Genomic DNA, 21,132 nt, shown 5'->3' on the forward strand with positions numbered 1-21,132 from the left:
CTTTATAGGTCCGCCAAAAACCCACAAAAAAACCCCGAAAAATGCAATGGGGCTATAAATAAAAAATCGTTAGTATTAAAAAGTGATTAAATAAACAATTGGGTATTATTATTGAAAGTTTTCTGAAGATAACCAGATCCGATCGAAAAATATTGATTTCAAAGAATTCTATACCATTTCTATGAAGAGTAGTTTTTTCCCATATAAAAATACATGGAAAACTTTTTTGATTTCAAAATAATAAAATAGGAATATACTTTTTTCGATATGAAACAATCCTAGGGGGGTGTGAGCATTACAATTTCGACTTTACTGTTTTTGGACCACCCTAATGCACATACCTACTTCTGTACTACATACAAATATGTATACAACCTACATGTTGCGCCATATTTGGATGATACAAACTACCGTTTGTGCTAAGCAAGTGATAAAAACAAATTATTCGACAATTATTACGATCAAAATAAATATTATGCAACTATAGTTAATCTTATAATTGTTTATGTCTGCATATTTTTAAGTACGTGTAGACATATGTATGTGTGTATATAAATACATACAATTGAACTCTTGCGGCCGCTTTCTCGACTACCTATTAAAAATTTTATTTCTTTTTAAACACATCGACTGCCATTTATATGTAGGTATGTGATCGACAAATTTGACCGGAATACTGTAACCGCTAAATCCGAATATGCCATCAAATTTAACTCTATAAAAAATTTCATATTTTAATAATTTGTTGGTTGATTTTAACGAATGGTACCTACTTTTACTCGGAATTAAACATTCTTTTCGAAGTATTGACTATACAGGTTTTGTTTGAAATTTTGTCAAAAAATGTTGTAGAAGTGGAAGAAATAATAAAAATTGTTGTAAACTTCAGATTTAATCCATAAGTTTTCCATATATTCTTTTAGTGGCGGGAGTCATGCGAAAATATTTTTTTAAGAAAAAGTTGAGAATTTAAGGGTGTTATAAAAATTTGAAAACAGTTTCCTGAATTACTCGGCCAGGCCTACGACCTGTACTAGGTCACTTAAACGGACCGAACAAAAAAAAAATTAACTAAGCCGAACTTACTTTTTCTAAATTTTTTTTCTATGTGTATTTCGCTTTTCGTGGAAGTTACAAGCCCGTAATTTCATTAAAAGCCGCACAGTGAAATGGTTTTTCTTCTGGGTCATACATACTTACATTCTTATTTTAGCTGCTGATTGTTTATATGTGAACAATAGGGTGGCCCTTACATGTAAGAAGCAAATTTTTACATCCGATTTCCTAAGCGTTAACCCATACGTCGATGCTACTGTAATCGAAGATAACACATATAAATTTTGGTCCCAATTGGAGACGGTTGAGGCGAGTCGCAAAGGGGTCAAAGTTCAGAACACCCTATGAAGACGACATAACCGACTCCAATCGGGATCAAAATTTATATGCGATATCTGTGACCGTGGTATTACCGATTGAGGGGGTGAGACTGAAATAAATAAATCCTTCATTTGATTTTAAGGCCCACCCTAATAAACATCTTAAATATTTATGCATTTATTAAATAATTTACTTGCCAGTTTCGAAACAAAATCGTTGGTTCAATCTATTTCACTGTATTTTTTTTCTCTCTTTTAACAGATTAGATGAAGATAAGTTCGAGTTGATCAACGTAAGTATATTGCATGCTTTTCTTGTTATTATTATTATTATTTTTAATTATGCCTTCATTCAACTTACAGAACACAGTATTACCAGAGGCTGTACAGTTTTGGGAACAAGCGCTAATGGTGCGCGAAACAAAGGGTGTAATTAGGCTTAACAGGTTGGTGTTACTATAACCGACTTAACAACGGAAAGCGCATAAAAAATATGTATTAATTTCCTCTTAAAATATTTGATTCCCATAGAAAATGTAACAGTACGCAAGTGTTTGTGAAAAATGGACTGACGCATTGCATCGATAACTGTAAAAAGGTGACAATGTGCGGAGAAGTTGAAGTGCCAAAGGAACATTTAGATGTGAGTATTTTGTGTAAATGCACTATTATTTGAACTACAGCCGCGGGCAGTTTAATAGTTTCATTTGATTAAAATGTACTATTCGAGTGATTTTGTTAGTTGTACTCCTGAGCAGGGCTGCAAACCAAAAAAGAAAACATTTCATTAAAATTTGTATTTTTTAAGGTAAAGTTTCGCAAGATACTTTTTTGAGCAGAAATTAACTGGTATTTTTGCATTTTAATTGTTAGGCATTCATTATAAGCAATGTTATGATTAAATTTTACTTTTGGATGTAAAAATCCCAAACCGTCCCCAAAAATCTGAAACCGAAATGGTACGAAAACAATTCGAAAAGTAAAACTTGGGAAATTAAAAAAAAAAGTTAACGGCTTTGAAAAATCGCGAAAGGCCCCGAAATATAAAAGATGAAAGCTAAAAATAAAAGTAAATATTAAGAAAATGATAAGGATGACGATAGACATAGAGGAAGAAAGATTAGTACAAAAGTAATGAGATTTTCCGGATTCTCGGGACTATTTCGAGATTCGGAATTTTCATTGTATATATAGATATTGTTTTCGATATACTTATCAATATTGTTATCTACATAATCGATTTTGCTATCTATATATATATATATATATATATATATATATGGATATTTTTTCGATGTAATAATCGATATTTTTATTGATATAAAAAAGCATATTGATATTGATACTCTTATGAACATATTTATCGATATTGTCATTGATATACATATTTATCGATATTGTTATTGATGAACATATTTATTGATATTGTTGTTAACATAAAAATCGATACTGTTATCGATAAAATAACCGATTATGCTATCGATATTTTATAGATTTTTTTTTATCGAGATTTTATAATTTTTGTTATCGATATGTTTGTAGTTTTTGTTTTCAATATTTTTTATAGTTTTTGTTATCGATATTTTATTGGTTCCCTTATCGATACTTATCGATATTTTTCTCGATATTAGAACGAAAAGGGTAGAGGTAGGGATAAAGATGGAAAAAACATAAAATATAACACTAAGCTTATAAGATTACATATCGTCGTTTAAAGGACAAAACCGCGTATCGTCATTCTGCAAAACCGCGTAACTGACATTTGCTACCAAAAATTGGCTCAATCCTTATCCATTCATCCTGAAATATACTTGCCAGAAATGCGATTGCTTTATAGAAAAGAGAACCATTTTGAAATAGGAGTGTTTTTACTCTCTAGAAAATAATTTCTACAGCTTCACATACGCGGTTTTGCATTTTGCTGATAGGCGGTTTTGTACTTTAAACGACCATGTGTATATTAACAACAGCCTTATTCACAATTTTGAATTAATGAAATGCATATGTTCATACAAATTTACCATAGTTGTGAAAAATGCATTCAATTTTTCAGTGCATAGCATTTTAATGTAAATGGAAAAAATTAATGCATTAATTTTTGATATCTAATGTAAATGAAAATTTCAGTGCATTAATTCCGAAGAAATAATGTTAATGATTATTTTTTTTTGTATTAACATAAAAATGTTTAAATGAATGCTATTGCAATAATTTATTGCATTAAAATTATAACAAGCATTAAAAATTAGAATTTGAAGGTCAAAAAAGATAGTGACGAACGTTAAGGTTGGCTTCCACTATGTCAAGTTCAATGGCATTTGTCGGTAAATAGGTAAAGGCACATTGTCAAATGGAACTAAAAAACGGTTTATTGATTGATTTAGATGAGAGTAGGTCCTCAGTCGTGTACATGCGCTGCTAAATTGGCTATCTGCCCGTTTTTGGCTTATAATATATTTAATCGGTATGCATCAATGTTTAGAAGAATTTTTCTACAAATACACATAGTATAATGAAGCTGAAAAAACTATTGGTAACTATTCCAAGTCCTTCCAAAAGTGGTTATTTATATTTCACTAGAAAATTTTTTTTTGGTTTTTAATAATGCAAACGAGCAAAAGTATTAAACATTTTAGTGTATTAAATTTTTTTATTTTTTTTTTTAATTTAATGAAGAACACTTCATTAGCATTACATTTTTCAGAATTAATACATTGAAATATTCATTTAATTTAATTTCATAAATTAATGCATTAATTTTTTACATTAACATTATTGCTTTAAATACCATTAATGCATTAAAAAATTAATGCATGTTTCACAACTCTGATACATACATATCTGTGGACATTTGAAAGAACAACTTAAGTCTATCTTCCAGACACAAACAAAATAGCATAAATCGACAAAACATATTTCACCTTCAGAAAGATAAATTTTGTACATACATATATAGAAAGAAATATTAAATTATTTTATCGCTATTCACAACATTTTAAAATGTTTCAGTTTTCAATAACAACGTTTTCTTTTAAGTAGAATTTATTGCTCTGACGGTAAAACGAGCTTTTCCAACACATGCTATTTTGTTTTTCCGTAAAAGATAAACTTAAGTTGTTCTTCAAAAACTTGCAATATGCTTATTTTTTTTATAATAGTACTTATTGTAAGCTTCTCACATTCCACAGGTTTGTCGCGTATGCAACGCCACCGGACAAAATTGCCGAATTGACGAGTCTACACAAGCAGGTGATGGCATTGAAAATGCAGACTTTATATTTTATGTGTCAGCACGGCAAACAGAGCGCTGTCACAAGGGTCTAACGGTTGCTTATGCAGCACATTGTCAACAAGAAGCCCATTTAGACCGCCCCATTGCGGGACATGCCAATCTGTGTCCAGAGAGTATAAGCACAAAGCCGCAGGAACTACAGACTTTATTGTCGACAGTGAAGCACGAAATTCTGCATGCGCTTGGGTTTTCAGTTAGTCTCTATGCGTTCTTTCGTGACGATGAAGGCCGACCCAGAACGCCACGCAAGCCCGATACTGGAAAGCCTTATTTAAATGAAAAGTAAGTTTATGGTCTTCTTTTAGCAACAACTTTTCACAAATTTTCTTCATTGAAGACTGCAAATTCACCAGTGGAGCAACGAGACAATAAGAACAGTGGTACGTGAAAATTGGTCAGTACGTGGTGGTCATGTTCGCAAGACGTTGGATATGATGGTGACACCGCGTGTCGTGGCCGAAGTTCGCAAACACTTTAATTGCCCAAAGCTTGAGGGTGCGGAGTTGGAAGACCAAGGAGGTGAAGGCACAGCATTGACTCACTGGGAAAAGCGCATTTTAGAGGTATTTTCTAGCAAAACTGTGCTTGTTTTATTTTTTAAGAGTACTCGTATTTTTAATTCTGTTTACATAGAATGAGGCAATGACAGGAACACATACGCAATCGCCAGTATTTTCACGTATTACTTTAGCATTAATGGAAGATTCCGGTTGGTATCGTGCCAATTACAGCATGGCGGCGCCGCTTTCATGGGGAAAAGGTCTTGGTTGCAATTTTGTTATGCAAAGTTGTAAGGATTGGATTCAAGCTAATAATGGAAGGTTAGTTGACTATTATTGGGAAATACATATACACATATTTTCTTTATGGTACATGAGCGTTTGGATGGTGATGAGCTGATCACATTAATGTTGGCATTGAAATGCATTTTATTAGCAAGCATATGAAAAAAAAAATAATATTAAACAAGCAACTTTAAAAAGCAGTTTTCAAAGACAAGCTTTTACTAGTTGTTAATAAAAAAAAAAAAAAAATTGACCCAGCACCATCTAAAGACAAAATTTTTGGTCTAGTCATTTCTTCCCATTTAAGTAATATATGTATGTTCCAAAAATAAAACAAATCGGTCCATAAGTACGGATTTTCCAAATATCTCTCGCTTCCTTCGCCACCTATCGGACACAATTTTTGTGGAGTTATTTTTATGTAGGTAATATACATTCAAAATACGAACCATATGGTACCATAAATACGGGCATTTAAAATTTCTCGACAGCTGGGCCACCTAGCGGATTAATTCATCTTTCATATTGCATTGTCATCGGGTTATGTGCTCGAATCTCTTAACTCATTGGGAAGTTGGTTAAACATTTATTTCAAGATTTGATTACACACTGGTGAAACGTAATAAAAGCTTTGTAAATTTTATTGCGGCTTATTAACATTTTATTTAATATTATTATCGAGCTTTGTACCACGATTATAATTATTTGGAAAAATGCGAAAAGCAAGAAGGTCTAAGCGGTAGAAATTATAGCTGCAATTTCGGAGATCACCACATCTACTCATCAGGCTTCTTTTTCTAGACTTCAACGGGGATTGAACCCGTATCATCGATATGCAAAGTCAGAAGTCTGATGTGGAGATATAACTTCTACCGCTTAGACTTTGTTGCTTTTACCATTTTTCCTAATAAACATAATCGTGGCACAAAGCTCAATAATAATTTTAAAATTAATAATAGGATTAAAGGAATGCTAGAGTTAATTTGGTTTTGTTGTTGCACTAGAACTACTTGGATTAGAAAGTATTCATAAGGCTTCGCATAAACGGAATGGTGGTGTCCTTTAAGGCTTGTTTAAGGCTTGATTTGAAGCATGCTTCGATAGTAGACATGCCCAGAGTATGCTTAAATTATGGAGGTAACACTTCTTCACCCTGCTAAATAGTACTGACGCGAGTAAAGGACTCGCCACTCAAAGGTGACGGAATCGATGTAGCGTTGGATTGGTCAAAGGCGCTTGACACTGTCTGCCACTCTACGCTACTAAAAGACATTGAGGGTTCCGCTCTCCGACAGGTTCCGGTCTCAAACGGAAGTCAACGAATTTTCTGAGTGGTCGTCGTTCGTCAATCATCATCAGCGATAAACTTCGAAACCCAGAAGAATTGAACAGGGGGTTCCACAGTGTGGTTCGGAGTGATGAGTTTTGCTCGCAATAAAACGCACTACAAGGAGCCTAAGACTATCCCCCACGAAATCCTCGGTAATCATTTTTACCACCTGAGCGAAAGAGGTCAGACTACAGCTGGGAGTTCACGTCGACGTCGAACCTATTCCAACTGTGAACAGCCCTCGGAGTTACCTTCAACAGTCTGCTTTTCTCAGCACACACAACCGCAATTGTCAATAGAGTTCAGAGCCGCAACAAGGTCCTTAAGTCGCTAGCAGGCAGTACCTGGGACGAAGACAAGGCAACGTTTTTTACAACGTAAAATATGCAGCGCCCGTGTGGCCGTCGGGGACCAGCAGGACGCAGTGGATGCAGCTACAGACTTGCCAAAACACGGAACTCTGGACCGTCATGGGATGACTTCTGATATCGCCAAAACACCACCTACATGACGAGGCCTAAATGCTCCCCGTTAAGAATCATAGCACCATGCTGTGCAAGCAGTTCCTAGTAGAGTACCGGAGACGTAACAGACATCTGCTTGCGGCAGAGCCCTCGCCTAGACAAATCCGAAGACATACATACGAACTGATGGACGAGGTCCAGAAGAACGAAAAAGGTGTGAGTACCAGGTACTCATGAAATTTGAAACGCCTGAGTACGGCTTGGCAAAGCATTAGGACTATTTCAGGATCATTTCGTTACAAGTTACGAACTAGTCTCTAAATTATCCTGAAGTGGTTATAAAAAGTCTAGAACTTCTCCCGAAAGGATCTCCCGCAAGTCTTGAAATGGTCGCGAAATAGTCTCGTACTAGTCCCAAAACGATCCTGAACTACTGTCGAAATGTTGCTGAAAATATGCCTGAAATAGTCGTAAACTAGTCCCGAAATGGTCATAAAATAGCTCCCGAAATGGTCCCTGTGGAGATGTAGTGGTTTCGGAAACGACAGCGATCGAGTAGGCATTGAATAAATAAAATTATGTTTCGAAATTGTAAATTATTTTACATGTTATCAAGGATTTGAGAAGCGAACATCGTTATACTTTTTAAATAAATATTCGAACTATTGCTAACTTCTGTGAGTATTACTGACCCGGAATACCCTAGAAAAGGTCCCGATGTGATCTCAAAACAAGTCTTAGTATGGTCCCTTATCTATTAATCTCAAAATGAAAATATTGCTGAAATAGTCCAGAACTGGTCTCGAAACGGCCCAGAACTAGTCACAATATAGTCCTCAAATAGTCGTGAATTAGTCCCGAAATGATTTCGAACAAATCCCTAAATTGTCCCGAAAAAGTTCCGGGGATTGTGTCCGAAATGATCTTGACATAGTTCAGAAGTGTTCATTTGGACACACAAGAAGCAATTACAGATTTTCTGCTGGGCTAACGCAAGATTTACATATACCGAGAGCTAAGCTGTTTACACATCAATTAAGATAAAATGCATGAGCGGATGAATACATGTTCGACAATTGGAATTTAGGAACACATGTCCGACGATTGGAATTTAAGTATGCTCTGCCTAGGGTGTCACTGAAATATGAGCCCCTCGGCAAGCAATGGCAAAGCGCAGACTGTAATTCTGTTATGAAAAAGCTTCTAATTCAAAGTATTGTCGTTCGAAGGCGGCCTAAAATTGTAGTTCCCTCCATTTGTGTTTTAACATCAGAACGCAGACCACAAATTGCAAATAGTTGAGCTCGCAATTAAGTTATAACGTGAAGAACGTTTAAGTCAGAAATAAAAAAAAATAAAAAAAATTATAATTATAAATCTGAGAATCACTAATAAAATGAATAATAAACGCATTGTAAAACTTAAAGAAATCCTAACGTCTGCTTGCATAGTGAAATCGAGCTAACCCTTTGTGTTTTCATCGTCGTTCATTAATCATCATCCATTCGTTGCTCAATTTAAAGTGCCTATTTCATGTAAGCGATTCTAATTGAATAAACTACCTCACTATTCTTTCCATAATGCAAACTATAGTACGAGCAATGAACGCGAGAATTGGCTGCGGTATGCGGGAAATTAAATCTAATTTAATTCTCATACAATATGAGCTCATAAGATAATTACCTATTTATTGCAGAGGTCGTTCAATTCATCCGTTTTGTTCAAAAGTAAAGCAAGATCCCTTACAAACTGAATGCACAGATGATCGCAATTCGGTGGCGCTGTGCAATTTAATACGGCATGATTACGAGTTGCCAAAGAAATATCAGGTAATTTGCATTTGCATACATCAAAAATTAAATGGCAACTAATTTGTCATGCATTCATCTATTTGCAATTCTAAAGAATTTCGACAGCATAAATCATGTCAAAAGCGGCGAAGAAGGCTATTATGGTGGATCCGTATCATTGGCAGATCACTGCCCCTACATTCAAGAGTTTACGTGGCGCAGTAAAAATGTAATTGTGCGCGGCTCACATTGTCGATTTGTCGAGAATAATCCGAGTAAGTATTGATAAGCTATATATATATATATAGATTTCCATTTCTACCGTTTTAACTAACGTCCAACTAAATTACATTTGCATACATTAAAATTTTAGAACCTGAAAAGAATTTCGCTTTGGAGAGCTACGGCATCGGCTCGAAGTGCTTTGATCACAGTGACTTTATGTGGGAAGAGCGTTCATGTCATCAGACGCGTGAATGGCAGCACTGGGGTTCAGGTTGCTACAAGTACAATTGTACCGATGGTCGCCTTCATATACTGGTGGCCAATTACACCTACACTTGTTACTATCCTGGTCAGACGTTATCAATACGTGTGAATGCAAATGACTGGTTGCATCGCGGCGCAATAATTTGTCCACCATGCCATGAAATTTGTGGTGAATATTTTGCCGAGCGGGAAGAGAAGTGTCGTATGCGCGAAGAGGCGCCGCCTGCTAATAAATATCCGCGGGATACGTTAACATGTGCGGCGTGTATGGTGATGCCTCGCAGCCAGATATTTATGCTTGTTGCCATAATTGTTGCATTTATTGTACGACGTGCGGACATTATGTGTGGTTAACTCGGAAGGTGAAGATTTTTGAGTTGTTTGTTTTACATTTCTCGGGGTAGTGATACGCAATGTCCTTTTGTTTTTTTTTATAAAAATGTATAATGTGTACAAAAACTGTGTGTGCTCTCAGTTAAAAGTAAGCACACATTTTACCAATTAATTTTAAGTGTATCAAATACCATATTTGTATCTAACTATGTATGTATGTATGTAGAAAGCTCAAATACTGTTTTAGGCTAATTTAATTAAATGCAGTGTTATACATATACATAGATTCAATATTCTAGAAGCATCAAAGTAAACCCAGCCTATCGGATTTAAGTAAAAAAGCACTAATTGATATAACTAAAGACTGAGATCACCATACTAGGTACTCAAAAAAAAAAGAAGCAATTTGTGCGTCTAATTGGCCAGCAATGACACGAAAATAAATGTATAATAGTTAATTTATTGGTTTAAAATATAGGCATGTATAAAATTTGTTTACTTACATATTTACATGTATTATGTATCGTACCATATTCGATTTACTAGAATGCAATGATGTTTTATTTACTTTTCTTTTGCCTTGTGCAATGTGATTTAATGCTTAATTTTATATAAGTATGGAATCTACAGTTTTATTTTATGGCTTGTGAATTTGGAGCAACTATTCCATAAATAATATTATGTTGTGATAAAGACGATGGATGTTCAAATTTAAGGTTGGAGATTTTATAAGCTCAAATATTGATTGTTATGGCCCGTTTACATTATGCCAGTAGCATGCGAGTCCAGTGAACCATTCAAGGTACCGGTATAATAACAGGTACTGCTTTGAACTGATTTTAGTAAAAGGTTCATGCTAGTAACTGGTTGTCGGTCTACTTTTCGTTACAGTGCTCCCATGCCAATCTACTGGTATGCCGTGCTCGTAGAACCTTATACAGTGAAATGATTTATGGAAGTAAATTGAGATTGTTTCAATTGAGTCCGCCTAAAACATTTTTACTGCGTTTGCCTTTAGTTTAAGAACATCGTACTTTCATTTAGTCGACATTCCAATCCAGCGCTGGCCAGGCTCACTGGACTGGCATGCCACTGGCATAATGTAAACGGGACATTAAGGATGGTTACGCAGTAAACCCGCAGTGCGCCAAAGTGCCAAAACTGAATTTAACTTTTTAATTAAACAGGTGGCAACTCACTTTAAAAGCCGTTCATGTAAATCCGTCCAGCCTTTTCTGAGTGAAATTACAATAACAACAATAATGCAATTTTTTACCTCCCTTTTATTAGCTCGGGATGTAACTATGTTATATTGATGCGCCTAAAAGATGCCGCGATTTCTATTCTCAAGTTACATACCTGATGACAGTACGAATGGAAATTATAATAGCGAGGTTTTAGTTTTTTAAACTATAATTTTATTGCTTTTGCTGTAGTACTATTACATGCTCAACATACAATGATTGCGCCAAATTACGGGTTATAATAAGATTTAAACTCTTCAAACAAATCCGTACTCAGTTGTCAGTGTGATACATTTGCGTTAAGAACAGAACGAGCTCATTCTAAAAAGGCGTCGTTATTACGGGAGTTTTCCTGTACTGATGAAAAGATGAGAAATTTTTCCGAAAACTTAATAGAGAGGCCTCAGTCTTATATCATGGTCCTAGCAGATGCAAGGCTTTTTATTTAAAATATAAGCTAGAAACAACTTGGTACACCTTTTAAAGTTTAGCTATTTAAAAAGAGAATTGTCATTAAATTATGAAATTACAGTACCACATACAGTTTTGGACATGTCTATAGCACCCCCATTTCTAAGTGATGTTGTTTGCCTCTTATGTTTAAATATTTTTTTAAAGAATTTTTAATTAAAATACAGTTTGGTCTCCAACAAAACTCATATAAACCAAAGTTTAAAACTTTTTAAGAGACCAACAGATTTTCACGCAAATTTCCATTTTTTTTCTCAGAAGTGCTAGACTATTTTCGAGTACACCGTTTTATAGCCCATTAAATTTTAGTCTAATAATGTGCAAGTTTCAAATTGCTAAAAATTATCAACCGTTGATTGTTTAGATTTTATTTTTTGTCGAATTCACTTCCATATAACGAGTAAACACAATTTAACAATAAGCTTAAAATTTTGTCCATCCTGCATAGCGTTCTGATGGTACGTTTCGCCCTGATGTTTCTTAAACTTTTCTAGCCCTCTTTTCCAGTTTTTAAATCGATTTTGCACAAGAAATTGCACAAAAGGTTTCGTAGTATTTTGACCTCATCAAATTTTCGGAGCTTCTATTGGACTTAGCAAATTTTCCTTTCATTGAATATAAGCAAGAAAACATAAAGAAAGTACCCTTCCCTTTTCGAAACGATGTATTTTCAATTGCCCTAGCCTTTTTGTAACAAAATACGCGTTGTCATAAAAAGCTAGCGATATGTACTTATAATTAATTGGCTATGATTGGGCGAATCAACAAAATTTTATTGTTAGAAAGCAACGTAAACGATATATCTATTTTTTAATAGCTTTCGTTCACTAGGCTTCCAAAGTAATTTTGAGATTAATGCGACCAGCTTTTGGTACTTCTTTATGTATCACAGACGTTCTTCAAGTGTGTATTAACTCAAAATTGATATATTTTTTGATTTCCCACATTTAATGTTAACAGACATTCCAGCAAAAAGTGGTGTACAATTTTATGGTCATTTGCTGCTAAAAATTACAGCGTAGTCTGTGCTTCGAAAAAGTTTCAGTGCTTTCTGACAAATGAAAGATTTTAAGTTAATTCAAAGATCCGTTCTTGTGTGATTCACATATTCTTTGTTCATTTAATTCTTTAAAGTACTGCTATAAAAATTTCGAATTGGCTTTTGCAATGGCACAGAATTGCATTTGTTGACGTAACCGTTTTTACTTCTCCTGTAAAAAATTTAAACTGTTTTGTTAGGACCTTTTGACATTTCCACCACGATATGTATGTATATGTGGACGTGTCTTATTTATGCATGAATACTATTGTTTTTGTAAAACTGTCTAGCACTTAAAATTTTTGTGTTGGTATATTTACATATACATATGTATATATCGATAATAATTAGACTGCTAAAATGATCGATGGTATATGTCTGAAGGCAACTGTAAACGTCTATACGTAAAAGGGAAAACCAAAACGTCTTCGGCTGTGCTGATAACGTGTGTAGAACGTGGTCACACATTAAAGTATGCATTCGATAAACAAAACAAAAAATATCAAAAAAAAAACGATATATGTCTATAACACATTACCATGATGACTAAGCTATCAAAAAATACGTAAATTGCTTAAAAAATCTACAAAAGACTCATTATCAAATTATGTCCCGGTTAAGTGACTCGCGCTGAAATGATTTCCGATAATTCGATCAAAAACGAACTCTTAATTGGGGGAGCCGCAATTTTCCATGCGATACAAAGTTATGTTATGTTATGTGCATGTGTGAGAAAATACTAGAATAAATACATCCATGCATATATAATATGCATTTGTGTGTCTCACATAGTACATAAGTATGGCTGTATTCCAAAACGTCAAAGTACAAAGCATCAGTCTCTTTTAATTCTAAACCGCACTAGGAGAAAAGGTCCAACTTGCGCAACCTAGTTGAAAATTAGCATCTAAACATGGTTGCGCACATTTTGCATCACAATCTGATGAGGTTTAGAAATGAAAGAGACTGATGCTTTGTAATTTGACGTTTTGGAATGCACCCTATGTACAAACATATGTATTTATCACAACATATGTGAGCCATTCTTTTTTAAGTCGGACGGATTTCGTAAAAAAATTATATCATGTCTCCGATTCGCTTTGTGCGTTCTATACATGAAATAAGCTAACAAGTGTTCGAGGATTTTTTTTCTTTTCAAAGTTTGCATTTTTTCGTGATTCCGACTAATCATATCTCAACATAAGTTTACGAAAACAAATTACAAAAAATTGTTGATTCTCACGAAATAAACCATCTCGTTATAAAGAAAAATATTTTAAAAATAGTTCTTGAAAAACGCCCATATTTTTGAACTACGTTTTTTTTATAGAGAATTAAACAAGGATTACGACGGTATAATCCCTAATTTACTGCTCTTTACTTTCTTTAGCTTTAAAATGAGGTTAAGATGAAGTCTCTACGATGAGCAGAACCCGAGATATAACGATTTGAAGAAGTACACGATTAGTCAGAATCACGAAAAAATGCAAACTTTGACAGAGATCATATCTCCGAAGAAAAAAAGAAGACAAAAATTCCTAGAACACTTGTTAGCTTATTTCATGTATATGTAAAACCCATAAAAAAATTTTAAGCCAATCGAAAGTGTGACACCAAATTTGGTGTCCGATATGAAAAAGAATGTCTCATATTTCCAAGCAATACTCCTTGTTGCTCTAGATACATATTTTTATTTTAAATTGTGATTTAATAACTTTAGACGTATGTATGTAATATAACATAAAGGCTTGTTAGAAAATAAACTTTATACATTCCCTTATTATGACATTTCCAACATGAGATTCGGTTGGCATATGTTTTTATGTATGTATATATTTATATTAGGGAATGGTTTTTTAAATGTGAAATGTATAACCACTTTTATGAAATGTTATCTTCAAATCTTTCATGGAATTTTATGAAATTTTAACTGCCTAAAAATAGGTTCACATAAAGGTGCCACAAAAGGGCTTATTAAGTAGCATAAGTTATATTTAACTACATATATGTATTTAAAGAAATTACGAATTTTAGAACGATTGCAAATTTTATACTCATCATTTTAGTTCAAAGAAAAATTAACAACGAAATGTGTAAATATTTAACTGTTTTATAATTAGGCATATGAATTAAAAAAAATGTATTCCGATTTATAAACGATTTTGTTAGAAATGAAGTTTGTATTAAACATGTTTTTTTTTTTATTTATGTATATGTATTTTTATATTAAAACCATTTGTTACCATTTATCTAAGCACATGTACGTATGTATCTAATGTTTTTCGTAATATTTTACGACGAACTGTCTGAAAGTCAGATTGGCATAAGGATCGGCTTCGTAATATATCTGTGTACGTATTTACCTATGTACATAAATACCTACCTTAATTCATTTACAAAGCCTTTATAATGTAAATATTTGAGATATGTAAGGATTGTTTACATATCTGAAATAGTTTTACATAATTGGTAAATTCGTAAATATTATTTGCATTGCAAAGTGGACATTCAAATTGTGTAAATTTAAGATACGTACCTAAATATGTATTAGTTACAATCGTAATAAAGATCATGTACAGACATGTGTATGTCTATTTAATCAATCAATTGAGTGAATCGTAATTTTACTGAAGGAATTTTTTCATTTTCTGAAAATTTTCTTATTCTTGATTGGCAGTCCAATAAAGAACGCCCATAGTTTCTCTTCACTGCTCCAAATGTTAATGCCAATAGAAGGCAAGTATTTCTCCACATGGCCGGAATCACGGCACCCGTGATCGAAAGATTATACAAGTTTACAGAATTAAAAAAAAAAATATTCCAGCCTGCGACATTGAAGACAGACAGAGAAAATCTGAGACCCAATGAGAGCAAATAAGTGTATCTCTGCGAATATATTTTGACAACATATTATTAAAGAAATTTGTGTACAGATTTATAAAAAAACTCTAAAGGGGCGTTTGTGGCAATGCACACGAGCCAAATCTATTTAAAATATTTTGAAACTATCAATCGTTCTGCGATCTTGCACTCAATGATTGTACCAACTGAGCATTGGGATTTTCTTCCATAAGTGAAACCATGAAGTTTATAAAAATTGTTTAAGATACATTTTTTGTTCGACAGAAAATTTTAATGCGAATTTTACATACGATCGTCGATAGCCAGCGAAGATCAAAAATCGAATACAATTCATAAAAAGGTCCACTATATACATTGGGAATATTTAATAGCCAAGTTATAACAGTTTTAAACCAAACTTCGAAACTGCTGTACTAGTTTTTAACTCCAAAATTACAAAAAAAACAAAAAAATTGCGTAAAATTTCGAATGAAATTTCGAAGTTTAACTTGAGAATCGTAATAATTTAGCTCTCAAAGGGCCTAGAGACTTCTACTTTGGCTTAAATTAAAGCTCTTGAATAGCACTAAAACTCACTTGTTGTTCGAGGGATAAAAATTGTGTGAAAGATGCACAGTTGCATGCAAATCATAAAAAATGCAATATATAATGCATTCCTCAAATTGAAGGGCGGAATTTTTTTCTCGTTTTTTAAACAGTGGAATCGTGTTTTTCGTCTCAAAATCTATAATATTAATATCAATGGCGATATTTTTCCGTGAAAGGCAAATATATTAGCTTTCAGAGCGATACGATTAATTCGCAAGAAGTGTTAAAAAAGCACACTGTGTGCCGTCGAGTTAGCTCGAATATTTTTTTTTTCAGTTGAGAATTGTAATTTTGGATTTTTAAAATTACTACGGTGTATTTTTCCCAAAAATATATGACTCAAGACATATGATTTATAAAAATATAGTTCATTTATAAACAATATATCGATGGCAGCACATTTTCAATCTATTTTCGTTTGAGTTTTTAATAAAATTCTGAAGTAGGGAGTTCTTGAATCAAATTCTGAAGTAGGGCGTTCTTGAAAAGTTTTCTTAGATAGGGCGTTTTTGAACTGGTCGTCGAGACCAAATTCAACACCTGGGTCGAACACCATTTGTTCGTAGAAATCAGAATAGTGATGCGCTGAGTTTTGTGACTCTCTTACAATAGAAGGGTTATATTCTCTTTCAACATACGCATTCGCGCTGTAGCGTATGTAGTGCATATTTTTAGGCGCAATATTTAACTACTTCCGGCGAGAGGCGACATCTACCTCTAGAGTCTACTTGTATTTTCTTTGATATGATACCTACCGACAAGATTGATGTCTAAACTTGTCTTATAGGATACTTGCAAAGCAAAAGGGCAACAGTGCTTGTCAAATCGACGAAGATTACCCGCTCAGGGTTAAGCTGTATGCAACTGGAAAAAACTCCTTACTAAGGTAAATTAAAAAAAGACTGGTGAAGTATACATATATGATTTTAAGTTATAAAATTTATTTTCATTGTATTTTGTTAAATTTATAAATATTTCATACATTAAAAACAAACTGTAAATATACATACATACATATACATATGATATAAATACATAGATAACTATGTACATAAATAGTGATAATCCATTTAAAAGTTATCAACGAACTCGTTGCTAATATGTACAGTTAACTTTAGAAATGTTTAAAACTAATAAAGAATTTTTGCATAGGTTTACAAAATAAATAGTTACCTACCTTAAAAAAATTCAGTCCCTAAGCACTTGGCATTACATTACTTGGCTCGTAGCGTGATACATACATACATATTCGAATTAAACGGTAACGAATAGTTTTTCGAAAATTTCTGTTGAATTGATTTTGTTACAGTTGTTTCTTAAAGTAAACACTTATGTAGTAGAAATGACTTTATGACCATAGCCGAAAGGGAAATAAACATCGGAAATTTGAGTATTTTATACTACAACTGGTGTGTTAGAAGATTTTGTTCTAAATTTATTCAAATTAATTCCAAACTCAACAAAATACATATGTTCTTATGTGGAGTTTACTGAAAGGATATTGGAATTGTAACTGAAGCATAGTATACATTTATCAGGAAAAAAAACGAAAAATTCATATAAACTGACGTGTAAGAAATGGAAAAGAAAATTTCTTCCATCAAAATTTCTTAAATTAAATTACAGCTCCCAGGAAAAAAAAGTGCTCGTATATTTGGCCGTTTATTTCAAATGTGGCATTCCAGTTCTTGTCCTTAAATAGTTGGTTACTTCTTTAGGTAAATAAATGATCACTAAAGTCAAATGGCATTAAATACTTAGGCAACTTTTAAAATAAACGGCTCATTTATTTCTTTAAAAAAATTTACAGCAAAGGCCAAGTACATCTTCTGCAAGCAGCGGAAGTAATGAAACAAATTTCTTCAGATTTTTCTTAATGAGCTTAAAAATATATTTTTACATAATAGGTTTATTCACAATGTGCTGAACTTACTGGAAAATTATTACACCGCGCGACAAAAAAAAAAAAAATCAAAACGCACGAAAACATCGATGCACACACGAAATATAGTAAAAAGAATTATTTAAAGAGTATTGTGCAATGTAGAATAACAATATGGGTATCAAATAAAAGGAAAAAATTCTCTAGAATTGAAAAAAAAAAATTTTTGATTAGGTTTCGGAATAGATATTGAAAATATCATTTTAATTAAGTTTATTTTATTTTTCTAAAACTATTAAAATTAGAAGGACGAAATTCCAAACTGTGGCAATCTTCATATTAGTTCTTAAGATATATTAAAAAAAATTAATAAATTATAATAATAATAGACTGGCGCTCACACAAAGAATTTGTCCGTGCTTCTTTTCAAAAATAACTTTGGCATTCAAGGGCAAAGTTTTAAAAGGACATATTCCATACTTATACGTTGTTCTGTACCAAAAAATTTAATTAAACATAATTCAATAGAAATATTTTTTTCTATTTGATACCCATATGGCTACTCGACGTTTCACTGAATTTTTTAGTTAGCGAGTATATTGATTTTTTGTTTGTGTGTAAAATTTACTGCCGCGCGGTGTTATCGTTGATAGATAGATGTTCACGTTGAATGTTGCGAATGCTCTAAATTTTTCACTTTGATTAGTAAACTAAACAAAAAAACATCTGATTTAGATATAAAAAATGTGCAACAATTGGCATTTTGTATTTTACGAAAAAAATTCACGCATTTTAGGGATGTACATATCTATATGAATTATATATGTAAGTGGTCATAAGCAATAGCCGCCTAAGCCGAAAAATCTTAATTCGAGAAAAAAAGTTTTAAACATTTGGATTGTGATGTTAGCCTTATGGGGAAACCAAAATATTTTCGTCTATAACTTTTTAAATAGTCTAGCTGGCGAGGTGGGTATTTCACATACGCATGGAACAGTAATTGCAGAATACGACAGCATATATAACTCAATTCTTTCTTAAGTCGACTTAGGCGGTTAATGCTTATGACCATATATTATATGCGTACTAACTATGTATAAACATTGGATTTTTGCTCGTTTGGCTTCTTACTACTATACACGCACACACACACACTCACACACACATGCACAATAAGTTAAATAGCCGCAAATACATCGAAAATAAAACTAAAATTAATTTTTGATTTCTCATTTCAATTCAAAATTTTTTTCTTCTAAATACATAACAATTCCACTGGCCTACATTCACACATTTCCGTTGAAGCAGTAAAAGTTTAAAAAATATAATTAAAAGATTTCCTACTTAGAAACTAACAATTCATTAAACTAATAAGCATTCAGCGTCAACAAATTACATTCAATAAAATTCATAAGGCGCTTAGTCGTCTAGCTATTTCACTTTACATACTACATACATACATATGTATGTATATGTATGTATATCAAGTGAATGGGTATGTCACGTTGCACCTAGCGTAAAACTTCGCAGCCAGGACGAAGTAGACGCTAGGCATATGTCTTCCATTTAAGATAATCACCGGACAGGTCATTGATATGACCACTCCTGCGGCAACACAATATCCTTGATTGAATACAAAAATTGCGCATACCAATGAATACCCTTCGTCTGCGTCGTTGTTGGCGTCGTCGAATTGGACGCACTCTTTGCTTGTGCCGTCGCATTAGCGTCGGTGCTGCTACCAGGTAACCACGATCTAACTGCTGCCATTAGACGCATCGGCGCCAAACCCCAATGCGCCAACTTTTGACTATTCACCACTGCATAACAGGAAGCCGTCACCGAATCTACGACAATTGTACCCTCACGCGTCAAAGGCGCCACTACACCCGGCTTGCGCTCCACCTTCAGTCGCAGCACGCGTCGCGGACTCAAGCGGCCATAATGATCATGCACCAGCACATAATCGTCTTCTTCCACCCGATCGGCGAACATATACTCCAGCCGTTGTTCATTTGGATGCCAAATCAATACCAAGTGCGCTGGTGTCACAGTTAGCGCCGCTCCGCCATCTGTATGAATTTGTACAAAATTCTCCACTTGCTCCAGATTTCGATCCATAAAGAGTATAACTTCACTGTAAACGGGCTGACCCGTAGCGCTCATGGCGAGTACCCGATCGCCGATACGTAAGTCACGCAACATTTTCCGTTGACCGTTGGCAAGGAGCACGCTGCTGTCGGCAGCAAAACAACCGCTAACATGTGGAATGTGTTGAGAATCTGGAAGAGAAGGAGGAAAAATCGAAGAAAATAAATTAGTATGAGGAAAAATGTGGGGTAATTGTTTACTGTTGGCCAAAAAAAAATCGTATTATTTAACGCTGCGTGAATATTTAAATTTCTATGCATAAACGAGTAGCCACGAGTCAGTTCATAGTTCATGTTTTCTAATCTCAGCTAAGCTCTCGTTCTCTTTGCGTGTGTTCTCGTATAAGTTAATCCTGTTGTTGTGGTTAGTTCAAGCTGGGTAGAAATAACAGATTTGACTAAGCACGCAACAAGAATCTAATCCAATTTCAAGCAATAGGAGTACAGCAGGATGCAAAAAGGATCTGAGATTATTTTTTTTTTTCGAATTTGCCTACATGGGTATGTATGTGCCTAATCACTACGTCTCTATGTATGTATGTGTGAGTTTGAGAAAAGTAATTTCTATGCCGAAATTATCGCATCTATTCAGTGTAGGAGAATAAATGCGATTGGAATATTGGCTTTAGCCTTTGCTGGCTAAAGTCGACATTTTGAGCCGCAACGTCTTAACGCCATTTGTTTTGAAATGTTTTGTTCCTCGATTTGCTACTCAAATTTAGATGTTATGTTTAAGTTCTCAACAGGGATTAAGTACATAGTAAATACTGCCAGCATATTTTTTTTTACTCAGAATTCTGTACAATACTCGTAAGTTATGCAGAGAAACGTTTTTTTTTTAATTAGTGTTACGAAAGTAATCTTTATTTTTTGAATATGGAAAGCGAAAAAAAAGTATGTAGTAAGTAAAACGTCGCACCCCTGTAATTGCGATTTTATTACTCTATCGGTCGTCTTCGTCTTACTTTTCATCACTTACATTGCAATCGTCTCGGTTGCGTTTAAACCGGCTAGAAGATGCCGCCGGACTAACTTTT

The 21,132-nt window shown here is 33.8% G+C and overlaps 2 protein-coding genes across 9 annotated transcripts in view; one reads left to right on the forward strand and one right to left on the reverse strand.

Moving 5' to 3' along the window:
- Positions 1-10,334, forward strand: part of LOC118737087 (leishmanolysin-like peptidase) — a 33,166-nt gene extending 22,832 nt beyond the window's left edge. For 7 of the 8 annotated variants that reach the window (XM_036467364.1, XM_036467359.1, XM_036467361.1 and 4 more), the window contains exons 4-13: positions 1,639-1,669; positions 1,740-1,822; positions 1,908-2,019; positions 4,565-4,950; positions 5,006-5,231; positions 5,302-5,489; positions 8,841-8,870; positions 8,944-9,076; positions 9,153-9,312; positions 9,411-10,334. In XM_036467364.1, coding sequence (XP_036323257.1) covers positions 1,639-1,669; positions 1,740-1,822; positions 1,908-2,019; positions 4,565-4,950; positions 5,006-5,231; positions 5,302-5,489; positions 8,841-8,870; positions 8,944-9,076; positions 9,153-9,312; positions 9,411-9,880 — 1,819 coding nt within the window. In that variant the 3' untranslated portion in view covers positions 9,881-10,334. The remainder of the gene's footprint in view (positions 1-1,638; positions 1,670-1,739; positions 1,823-1,907; positions 2,020-4,564; positions 4,951-5,005; positions 5,232-5,301; positions 5,490-8,840; positions 8,871-8,943; positions 9,077-9,152; positions 9,313-9,410) is intronic. The other variant, XM_036467365.1, reaches the window with a different exon arrangement.
- An 8,167-nt stretch (positions 10,335-18,501) lies between these two features.
- Positions 18,502-21,132, reverse strand: part of LOC118737089 (protein hedgehog) — a 56,038-nt gene continuing 53,407 nt past the window's right edge. The window contains exon 3 of the mRNA XM_036467366.1: positions 18,502-20,227. Coding sequence (XP_036323259.1) covers positions 19,533-20,227 — 695 coding nt within the window. The 3' untranslated portion in view covers positions 18,502-19,532. The remainder of the gene's footprint in view (positions 20,228-21,132) is intronic.

Source organism: Rhagoletis pomonella, unplaced genomic scaffold (assembly GCF_013731165.1).
Source record: "Rhagoletis pomonella isolate Grant_MI unplaced genomic scaffold, Rhpom_1.0 Rhpom_scaffold_00004, whole genome shotgun sequence".
NCBI lineage: Eukaryota > Metazoa > Arthropoda > Insecta > Diptera > Tephritidae > Rhagoletis > Rhagoletis pomonella.